This window comes from Corvus brachyrhynchos, unplaced genomic scaffold, assembly GCF_000691975.1.
Source record: "Corvus brachyrhynchos isolate BGI_N302 unplaced genomic scaffold, ASM69197v1 scaffold59, whole genome shotgun sequence".
NCBI classification, from domain to species: domain Eukaryota; kingdom Metazoa; phylum Chordata; class Aves; order Passeriformes; family Corvidae; genus Corvus; species Corvus brachyrhynchos.
Genome location: NW_008246054.1, coordinates 5,670,784 through 5,682,044, shown reverse-complemented (window position 1 = coordinate 5,682,044; position 11,261 = coordinate 5,670,784). Strand labels below are relative to the sequence as shown.

At 44.1% G+C, this 11,261-nt stretch overlaps 1 protein-coding gene across 2 annotated transcripts in view; it reads left to right on the top strand.

Annotated features, from left to right (window-relative positions):
* The first annotated feature begins 983 nt into the window (after positions 1 to 983).
* LRRC8A (leucine rich repeat containing 8 family member A) overlaps positions 984 to 11,261 on the top strand; it is a 19,501-nt gene continuing 9,223 nt past the window's right edge. The window contains exons 1-2 of one of the 2 annotated variants that reach the window (XM_017745548.1): positions 984 to 1,109; positions 9,956 to 11,261. In XM_017745548.1, coding sequence (XP_017601037.1) covers positions 9,963 to 11,261 — 1,299 coding nt within the window. In that variant the 5' untranslated portion in view covers positions 984 to 1,109; positions 9,956 to 9,962. Of the gene's footprint in view, positions 1,110 to 4,726; positions 4,826 to 9,955 lie in introns of those variants that run through there. The other variant, XM_017745549.1, reaches the window with a different exon arrangement.

Sequence of the window (11,261 nt, the reverse complement as noted above, 5' to 3'; positions counted from 1 at the left end):
GAGGAGGTTCCCGTCTGTGTCCGGAAAGCTGCGGTGGAGTAGCGGGGGCTGGTGCCGAGGTGTGCTGGGTTGGGGCTGGTGCCCATTGCCTGGAGCGGGGAGAAGGTCAGAGAGTCCTCTCCCAGTGCTGCCTTTGCGGCACTGTGGTACGGCTAAAATGCAATAGCTTTGGTTTCCAGGGTGTTGCTTCAAAATCTGTCAGCCCGAATGGTAACTTTGGGACCAAGGGGAATGTATCCTCGGACATCTTCAGCATGATGGGGTTGGACTTTCTCCTGCTGATGTCTGTTCTTTTTCATTTCCCTCTGTTGTTGATACAATGCTCTCGGATGTTCTGCAGTCCTCTCCTACATGGCTGAGAGACTGGGTGCTTGAGAGATCCCTCCAAGGATCTGCTCCCTCGCCTCTTTTCCCATGCCCTGTGCTGACATGCAGGAAGCAAGGAAAAAAACTAGCCCTGTTGTAATTTTTGTTGATGGTGCTAAACTGCTGCCACTTCAAGAAGGTCCATGTTGTGAGGGAAGGGGGCAGTTGCTTGAATCTGGAGTGGATCACATAGAAGTGCGATCTATGCTTTCTGATACTCTTGATGGTAACATTTAAAGTGAATCAGGCTTTTCAGATTAGAAAATAGGCAGTAATGTCATCCCTTTCTTCATCTGATAATAATTTGTTATTCTGTCTCTACCTGTGTAGGTTTAGCTATGATATTAGTATTCAGCCTCTCTTTTGGCTGGGTCTGCAACACCTGCTTTTTGGTCACTTCTGTTAGAATAACAGATGCTGGAAATTCCTTCCTGCTTAAAGTTTTACTCGGTTCCTAGTGTTCTTGCCATCTTTCTAGGTATCAGCATGTCTCTTTCTGGCACCCAGTGATCCTCTGAGTTGTTCGTTGCTTCTTAGATACTGCTTACTGAGCTTTTACATGTCTCTCTGTGAACTCGATCCCCTCTTTTTTGCTGATAATCTGTGTTTCCTTTCAGGGAAGCTGTTCCCATGGCTTGTGGGGAGTGCAGCGCTTCAGCACTCACTTGGGATCCAGCACGTAGGAATATCAGCCACTTCCAGCACAGAGAACTGACGTGCAGATAGCAGAACTCTGCTACAAGGTGAGGGCTCTGGGCCAGCTCTGAGTGGTCAAGAAAAAAAAAAAAAATAAGATCAGGGTCCTGCTTAACCATAGATGCAAAGTGGAGCACATGAGATAATTGACATGGAGGAAAGGTGGTTGGTCAGAGGGTGGTATGGGGAGAGTGGTGGTATTTAATTGTGGTGGTGTTAATTAAATTCTGGGAGCCCTTAGGCAGCTTGGAGATGACAAAGGAACTGAGCCTTGTCCAAAGTAGAATATAACTGTATATAGTCACCCATAAAACCAACTCCTGGCCGCATAAACCCTGACTTATTACTGCACTTAACAGTAAATACAGAGGCTGCCCACTAAATATTTTGGTGACTGCTGCCTAAAAGGAGTCCAGCTGAAAAATAGGAAGAGCTGTTTGGTTTGGTGGGTGCCCTCCCTTTCCTGTGGGGTAATGTTTGTCCTCCTGTATAGGCGTCTCCAGGCAGCTTTTCCCAGTGCGCTCACCAGTCACCTGTGTGGGTGTCAGTTAGGCAACGACAGAAACTAGTTGCAGGAATCTCTCAGCTTCCTTGGTTCTGCACTGGGACAGTGATTAAAGGGATGGCACAATTCTGTGCCCAGCTTCATGATGGGAAATTCTGTCTAGCTTGGCTGTGTTCTGAGCAGGGATGTGCAGTGTGCAGTTTCTTCTATTCTGATTCCAGAATAGAAGAAACCCTTAAGGCTTGTCTGGTGTTCAGGCAGTTCACTGACTTTTTTTTTTTTTTTTTTACTAATCTTGTCATGGTATTTGGAAACCCTTTTAATTCTTGTAGGTCAAAGACAATGTGCATAAATATTTCCTTAAAGCATGCCAGAAGCCATGTGTTAAAAGATAATGTTTCCATGCTTGAGATGTGAGTGCCTGAAGCCTTCCAGTGGTGACTTTCTGAAGCTGGTTACATTCTAGTAACTGCTGCAGGCAGTCAGAGAGATGGTCTGTGGTTTGGGGTTCCCTGATGCTATTTTTTAAAAATTTTAAATAAGCAGTGGAGGTCACATGTATCAAATTATTGCGGTATGATTAGAGCAGACTTTTTAGAAGCTTTCATGTGCTTCTCCCACATACTAAAGAAGGATTTTGTTCAGTAGAGTACTTCAGCAGCAAGCCTTTTTGTGTTGAACTGAGCTTAACTGGTATCTCAGAAAATAGAGGTGCACTATGTGGTGAGTGGTGCTGGAAAAGGGTTTTTTAGGATTTTTGTGTGGGGCTCATTAAGGTGAGGAGTGGTGTGCGCAGCTGTTGTTTTGGTAATGGTTAAAATTCAAGTCTTCAGCTGCAGTGTGGTGAGTCTCCTTTACACATTTTTACTAGTGTTTTCAAATCCAGCCTCAGTTTAGACTATGCACACTAATACTGAACAGGCATTCCACAGTCTACATGTTTTGAAGAGTGTATCTTGAATGCTTCCAAACAGCTTTTTTCCTTAAACAGCTGATGTGGTGCATGTGTCTTGTATTGCAACTGGAAATCCAGCTCCTGTAGCTGGGTTATATCTGCCCTTCCTGCTGCTGTGGAACTGCTTTTGAAACTAAAAGCTATTCAGTCCCGACCCGCCCCCCCCCCCCCCAACACTGCTGCCTTCACTTTGTGTACCAAACATTGTTAACGTCTGCTATAAAATTACCTTTGCAGTTCACAAAGATCCTCTGGTCACTGCTGCTCCTGTAGCTTCAGCCTACTTCTGTGCACAGTAAAGGTGTGTGCTGGACTAGTTAACAGGTTCTCCTTTAGAGTTGTGGTTTTATCAGACCTTGATGATGAGGGGTGAGGTGGTCTGTTCTTTATTAATTAATATAGTCAGAAAATGTTCTGAGCTGGAAGTCATAGTCACAGTTTTGGAGCTGGTAGTCCTGAGGGCAAGGCCTGTAGGGTATAGGGAATTTGAAATATGAAGAGGTACTTGGTCCTCTTTGCTCAGACTGGGGCAAAATAGTCATGTGCTGATAGTTGATGTCTTAATTGTCTTGCATTGCTCTTGTCTGTGTTGTCTTTCATCCTGACTGGCTCATCTCTTGGAGCTTGAAAATTGCTGTGGCAACACCCATGGATTTGTGCATGTTGAGACAGTCTGTCAGCAATGAATTAAGTTATCCTTGCTTTTACTCACTTTGAATTTAGTGTTGATTTCTTATCTGTTAGTTATGCCAAAACTCTGTCTACCCTTCCTACTGAGAACAGCTGGTTCCTCCAGCTCTCAGTGCTGGATTTAAGTGCTGAAGAGCCCTCTCCTGCATCTGGTGAGGTGCTTGGAACTGTTCTGGTTTTCTTGAGTAGTTACTAGCAGAATTAATTCAATCCCTTGTGTTAGGCAGCACAAGGGAGTGCTTCATTGTGTCCTGTTGGAAGAAGCCTTTTCCAAGACAGCGCCAGTGCCCTGTCCTTGAAACATCTTTGTTATGGCCGAGAGAAAATTAATTTTGGATAGGAAGCCTGTGGCCACATACATTCATAATTTATAAGCTGACACAGCCGTTTTGCTCTGGTTTACATCAGTGTTGCAAGTCATCTGATGGCACTTAAGTTTACAACACCAGCAGACAGTCCCTGCCCCAAGGGTCAGTGATGCTGGTAACTGCAGACTGTGCTCAGTTCTGTGCAGCTAGGGCAAAACACTGTCAGGTGGCAGAAAATGTGGCAGGCCAAGCCAAGTCCAGCATGGATTGTTCTTTTAGTGCAGCTGTTCTTCCCTGTACTTGTCAGGACACACGTGGTTGTGTGATGGTAAACAGGAGCTGTTGCACTCGACTGTTAAGACTGACAGTCTTGCATCTGACAGGAAAAGTCAACTAATGGGTAGCTGTAAAGATGATAAAATACTAACCACAGTGTAGGTGGATTATTCTTTTTAATAAACTTCAGTGAAGACAATGTGATGCAGTGGGTTCACTTCATCCTGCTGTGTCTTGTGGCTTGGGTGGGGCTGAACATTGTGAAAACCGCCTTACCCTGCTCTCAGTGTTGGGTTCACTGCCTGTTCCACTGAGAGGAGTGTAAGTTCTGGCACCTGCTGTTCCACCACTCTGCTTGTCTAAATGATAAATAACCCTTTTAACTTGACATAGAATCATAGAGTGGTTTGGGTTGGAAGGGACCTTAAAGATCACCCACTGATTGTGTTCACTTCTCTGCCTCAGAAGATGTTTTGTCCCACAGGACGGATTTATCTTTTTAAAGCAGAAGGGGCCTGATATAGGTTTTAACAGTTACTTAGGGCTTTGGCATCTGGCTTCACTGCTGTTTGTTCTAAACAGCAGAGGACAAAACAACCTGAGTTGTTCCATCTCATGTCTTGGGCTTTTCCAGTTGATCACGTGGCTGTCCTTGAGCTTAGAAGGTTTTCTGAGGGGTGCCTGAAAGCAGCTCTGTTTTCAGCCTCCTTTTTTTTTCCCCCTCTTAATTCTGGACCTAATAAACATGGGGGAGGTGACACATAAATTCCCAGTCCCATTTCTGCCCAGTAAGCTCTTGCATTTCCTGATTTTTGAACAAAGAGCTCTGTGTCATGTCCTTCTTTAGGATTTCAGGTGGCAGCATGCTGGGGAGGGAAGCTCTGCTGTGTTGAAAACTTACTGTAACATGTTGTAGCTCGTCAATAATCAGGGCTGTAGTCTTGAAAGCATCAAGGCTTTTATTTCCTTTATCCGCCTCTGATGCTGTCAGCACCTGAACAGCTCTGTCTTTCTCTGGGCTTCTGAGAGGTAAGAAATTCTGTCAGCAGGGTTTGACTTGTGCTTTGCAGTCCACAATCTTAAAATTAAGTCAACTGGTAATTAAAAATGTGTAGAGAAAACTAAAGGGTTGCAAGATTCAACATAAAATTCATCCACGTCTACTTACCCAGAACTGTTTTGTGAGACTGATTCACTTGAAAGCTGCATGTGACTGAAGGTGAGGATTTTCTTCAAATCAGGGAGGTTTGTGCATTCCTGTGTGTGTCCTGAGGTTGTGCATGTAAGTGCTCTTTGGCCACTAGCTTTGTTAATAACAGAATGGCCAACAGAAAAGAGGAGGAAAGAGGAGGCTGGATGAAGTATTCAGCAATGATGAGTCAAGCTGACAAACTGGCCAGTGAAACAGAACAGTGATGTTGTTTCTGTTCACTCTGTCCCGAGCTGGATGTGCTGGCCAACAGCTGCAGGCAGGAATTTGAAGCACTGTTCAGCTAGGTGTCTGTTGACAATAGGTCAGTCTTCAGTTTTTTAGATTAAAGGGTTTTGGATAGAGGAATTGTCCAAATCAGAGAATAGCTACTCTGTTAATACGTGTGGTTTGTGGGAAGCATTCATGCTCTGCCAGCCTTTAAGAAGGTGCTTGCTGCTTTTATGATGTCTGTCAGCCAGATACGTTTAATCTTGTTTCTGACTGGTTTTGCTGTGTAGGTGTGGCTTGCTCAGAATGTCCCTGTTATTCCAACGTGAGTGATTATCTTTCTCCTCCAGGTGTGTCTGGTAAAACATAGGATTAATACTTGGTGATGCTTATGGTTGGCTGAAGGCTGGGTAGGTTTGGCAGGCAGGTTATATAAGTCTGAAACTGCTGTTCCTTCTCTTGGATCAGCCAGTTCAGCATTAGTGGGGAGGCTGTAAGTTTGTGCCCAGCAGGCTGAGGCAGGAATGGTTCCTGGCGGGATGCAAACCTGGATCCAGGTGAATTTGCAGACCCTGAAGAGGTATGTAGTAGCCAAACATGGAATGTGTAAGTATTTCAGGAACATATTTATGTAGGCTGTATTGATTCTGTTGTATGCTTTAGCATACAGATCTTTTACTGAACAACCTCAGATGTTGCTGATCTAAACTGTCCTGAGGTGGTTCTATATTGGATATAGAAAAGCTCAAAGTAGTGTTGTTTGATGTAGCTGAAACCCTCCAATGTAAAGTCATTTCTGAGGGGGCAGGGGCTGAGGGACTGCTCAGGGACTCTGTCGTGGCAAGGAAAGCTCTGTGGAATGCAAAACTTGAAACATCTTTGAGACAGCCACTTATAAGATTTCTCCCCTTTCACTCCCTCCCAAAGCCTGTGTATTTAATTTTACCCTTGGAAAACTTGCTTTCTTATGTGTCTGATAAGTTGACAGGAGTTTAGACAGAGAAGTTTTATGTATCAGCTTATGCAAGTTTATTGAAGTCAACTTGTCCTTAAACTTAAGCGCTCTTTCAAAATCTCGGTATTGATGACTTCCATGGGGCAGAGGTAACTACACTGCAAGTAAATTGTCTGTTCCTGAGCTCCAACTGGAAGGTTCTGCAGTTTGAAGTATATATGATGGAGCTTGGATCCTACTTCACCAACACTGCTGTGACACTGAACTTCCTTTTCCATAGCTGTTCCTGTCCATAAACTCAGTCACTCAGTCCAGGTGTTCTGTGCTCAGCCCTTGGTGAGGCTGCGTGATTGGCAAATAAAGCTTCTCCACAGTGAATACTTTGCTGCTGACAAAGCATCCTGGAATCCAACTCTTAAAAAGAGCCGAAGCTTGAAATCTCCCATCTGCTGGTCCTGTGGATCTTGGTCTGCTCTTGGTCACAAGGGAGGTAACTTTATTTCTGGCCAACTCCCTTCATGCAAGGATTGCTCCCGGTCCTATGCCAGAATAATACCCTCCATGTAAATCCCTCTGTTCTACTGCCCATGTTGGGAGAGTCGGTGTTCCAGCTACCTGCGTGTTTTCTTCCTGTAGAGTGGTGGAAATCCCAGTCCTTGTGGGAAGAATCCTTCTGTGTATGGGAGAATCAAGTGACAAAGATGACCCCTGAGAATTTGACTTTTAGTCTGCTGTTGTCATCACCCCAGCAGCAAAACTGCTCTAATCCAGCATGGAGAATGTTGCAACAAGAATTGTGTTCTAAAATGATTACAAGATGGAGTTCACAAAACGAAGATGACATTTGATGACATTGTAGAAACATCAGGAATTAGAATTGGATTGCATGCATAGGGAATCTGGGTGAAGAGGGATGTGACTTTCCCCATCTACTTTCTCAAGTTTTTGCTGGGTACTTTTCCCTTTTACTGCAGATGCTGGGAATAAGGTTAGATAAGACGTAGCCAATTCCAGCTCCTGCAAAGGTGGCCCCTAGTTTTATTGTTCCTCTTTGGGACTTGAATGGGGTCTCCACTGCTGCCAGAAGTGGGAATTTGCTGTGAATGTTCTTTTCTTCCTCTAGTGCTCCTGTCATTGTTCCTGGAAGGCAGGAGATTTCCTGCTCCACCCTGTTAATTGCTGACACTGAAATGTAATAGATTCTCTTGGGATGCTCATGTTTTTTTTTTTTTTTTTTTTTTAGCTGTCTCGTAAGTTCACAGTGTAAAGGGGATTTCCTACACTGTGTAACTGGTAAGCAGAATTAGGGAGCCAGTTGTGCTAATTTCTTTTTGGTTTCCTTCCTACTTACCCTGAGCTACAAATCAAAGTGAGTACAAGGTTCATTTCTTGTGAGAAAAACTTAGGCGTTTTCTGGATTGAGCAAAATGAGTAAACCCAGCACTACAACTCTAGTCTGCAAATGTCATGAGACTCCAATTCCTGAAAGGAGATCATCCCAGTTTCATAAGCCTACTAAGAAGTGTCTGATATTTCCTACAAGTTTCTCTCCCAAGAGGGATGAAGGAGGAAGCAGGAAGGATCTTTGAGGAGAAGTGATATCTAGTCAAGAGGAAAGAGATAAACGTATTTTTTTCCCTTGATATGGAGTAGAAGGAGTAAGTTCTTTCATGAATAGCTGTTTAACTGCTGGATTCATTTCAGCTGTTCTGGTGTGTAAGAGAGCTTCTGTACCCCGCTTTATCCTGGAATTATTATTTCTGTAGTATGTACAGACAGCTCTTCCCAAATGTATTCTTGCACATGGGCTCTCTCCCCGCTGAGGCAGATGTATTCCGAGGAGGAAGCTGAAATACCTTGCCTAGGGCTTGCAGCACGGTAGTCACGGGGCTGGGAAGCAGGCTCTGAACACCTTGTCAGTCTTCTCTGGCTGCTCAGGTGCTGTGCAGATGAGGTTCAGCTTTGTCTGCTCCCTCCCGTGTGGATGTGCAATACTCCTGCTCTGTTTAGTGCAGTTGCTTCTGCAGCTGCTTCTGCAGTCCTGCAGAGTATTTTTTTCCCTCTAACAGTGCTCTCGATGGCTCTTTTCATCCCTTGTTTGTGACTTTACTAGTTGATCATTAATAGATTTGCTGTTCCTTGTTTTACTGAGTTTCTAGCACAGGTAATGCCACTTTCTCTCAAAATTGCCCACTCAAAAAAAAAAAAGTGGCATTTCCCCAGTCTCTTTTGCGATGGACTAACGTAGTGTTGGATCTGGATTAGATCAGGAATGGTTTTCATCTATCAATCTACCACCTGTAGTTGCTTGAAACCTTCCCAAGTAGCACTGAGCCAAAGCTGTCATTAGACCATTTATTGTTGTAAACAGCAAACCAAAGAATAGAGCTCTGTATTTAGTGTCTCTAGGGAATGTGGTGCTTTTTGAGTTCATGTTAGGAATGGCTTTCTTTGCAGTTCAGTGATGGAAGTCCATTTTAAGTAAAAACTTGAATTCTACCAAAGCGGGTGGTGTGGGCACACCCCTTGTCACAGAAAGCTTTGTCCCAGCCAGTGATACTGAGCTTTCAGTCCCCCCAGGACTTGTTGGACTGTCTGCACAAATGAAATCTTACAGCTTGGGGTAACACGATTGAATTTTTTTTTTCTCCTTTATACTTGAATTGTGTGAGTTTCAAAGTGACTGAAAGATTAGTGCTTGTCCTGCTCCCGAACTTTGCTAGAAAGATGCTGTGGTATTACTGCTTTTTCACCATCATTAGAATGAGTTACAGTGACTTCATATTCTTCTGTGTTACCTGTCAAATAGGGGAGTTTTGTGAGCTCCATTATCCATGGATCAGTCAGGCTTCAGGGCTTTCTATGGCTTGTTGAAGAGCATGCTCAAAGTTTCATCTGGAAGTCTGAAGGACACAACAAGCATTGCCATCAGGCCTGTGCTTCCCAGAACCTTTTGGTTTCCTTTGTGACACTTAAATCCCAGCTGAGATGAACTGTAGGTGGGAGTGGCTGGTCAGAGCAGAAAATTCTTCGAAATATGTTTCCCCCTTCCTCTGTTTTTCAAGTAAGTAAGGCAACAAACCCAGCTGCTACAGCATTTCAGTACTCAATTTATCAGATGGCAAGTAGCTAATCTTTCCTTGGAGAGTTTACACAAAGGAAGGAAGCCAAAGTTACTTACTTGGAAAAGTCATGATACTGAGCAATGTTTCTTCTCTTTTCCAGCTTGCTTAATGAATGTCATAATGAGTTGCATCAATGAAGTGGTTATGGGAAATACAACTGTATTGTACGTAGATCTTTTTCCTTGCCCCTTCAATCTGAGAACCAGCCATATGCAGAATTTTTATGTAGAAGCAGTAACAAAACAATGATAAATAGGCTCTGTATGTAGATTTTATCACTTCTAATGGTGCTGGCAAACTCCTTCATCCCTGAAATAAAATCCCTAGATAAAACAGTAAATTTCCAAATAGTGGTCTGGTCAAGGGAGTTAAGTCTGCCCTGTGATCTTTCTTTAAGTGTATCTTGCCCTACAGACTGCTAACAGTAAGTACCAGTTCTGAGGTTTTGTGACAATTTGTTTGTCAGGGAAGGCTGAACAAACTTCATTGCCTGGGCCATAGCCGATGACTCACAGGCAGCCTCATTCATTTTTCTCAGTTACTTGAAATTGCGTCTCAGCTAATTCCAGTCTTGCTATACCAGCACTTAACATGTGTTTTCTCCTGCCCTCTTGAAGAGCATAACAAAACCCTTTAAGCTGTTTCTGGTTTTCTTCCAGGTGAATCATGATTCCAGTCACTGAGCTGCGCTACTTTGCTGATACTCAGCCAGCCTATCGCATCCTGAAGCCGTGGTGGGACGTCTTCACGGATTACATTTCCATAGTGATGCTGATGATCGCCGTGTTCGGAGGAACGCTTCAGGTCACCCAGGACAAAATGATTTGTTTGCCCTGTAAATGGGTTACCAAAGACTCTTGCAATGACTCTGTCAGGGGATGGACAGCGGCAGCCCCGGAGCGTACCTACTACAACACTAGTCTTGTTCCCTCTGCTGATTCCGGGCCTACAGGGATCCGATATGATCTGGACCGGCACCAGTACAACTATGTGGATGCGGTGTGTTACGAGAACCGTCTTCACTGGTTTGCCAAGTATTTTCCTTATCTAGTGCTGCTACATACCCTCATATTTCTGGCTTGTAGCAACTTCTGGTTCAAGTTCCCAAGGACCAGCTCCAAGCTAGAGCATTTTGTGTCTATTTTGCTCAAGTGTTTTGACTCTCCATGGACAACGAGAGCGTTGTCTGAGACAGTGGTGGAAGAGAGTGATACCAAACCAGCATTTGGAAAAATGAATGGCTCCATGGACAAGAAATCCTCCACGGTCAGTGAGGATGTGGAAGCCACTGTTCCCATGCTGCAGAGAACAAAGTCTCGAATTGAGCAAGGGATTGTGGACAGGTCTGAGACTGGTGTCTTGGACAAAAAGGAAGGTGAGCAGGCCAAAGCACTCTTTGAGAAAGTGAAAAAGTTTCGTACTCATGTGGAAGAGGGAGACATAGTTTATCGCCTGTACATGAGACAGACCATAATCAAAGTAATCAAGTTCATTCTCATCATATGCTATACTGTGTACTATGTCAACAACATAACATTTGATGTGGACTGTAAAGTGGACATTGAGAGCTTGACTGGCTACAGAATGTACCGCTGTGCTCATCCTTTGGCCACTCTCTTCAAAATCTTGGCGTCTTTCTACATCAGTCTGGTGATTTTCTATGGTTTGATCTGCATGTACACGCTGTGGTGGATGTTGAGGCGGTCACTCAAGAAATACTCCTTTGAGTCCATCCGGGAGGAGAGCAGTTACAGTGACATTCCTGATGTGAAAAATGACTTTGCTTTTATGCTCCATCTGATCGATCAGTACGACCCCCTCTACTCCAAGCGCTTTGCTGTCTTTCTGTCAGAGGTGAGTGAGAACAAATTGCGGCAGCTGAACCTCAACAATGAGTGGACTTTGGAGAAACTACGCCAGAGGATCACCAAAAACTCTCAGGATAAGCTGGAATTGCATCTTTTC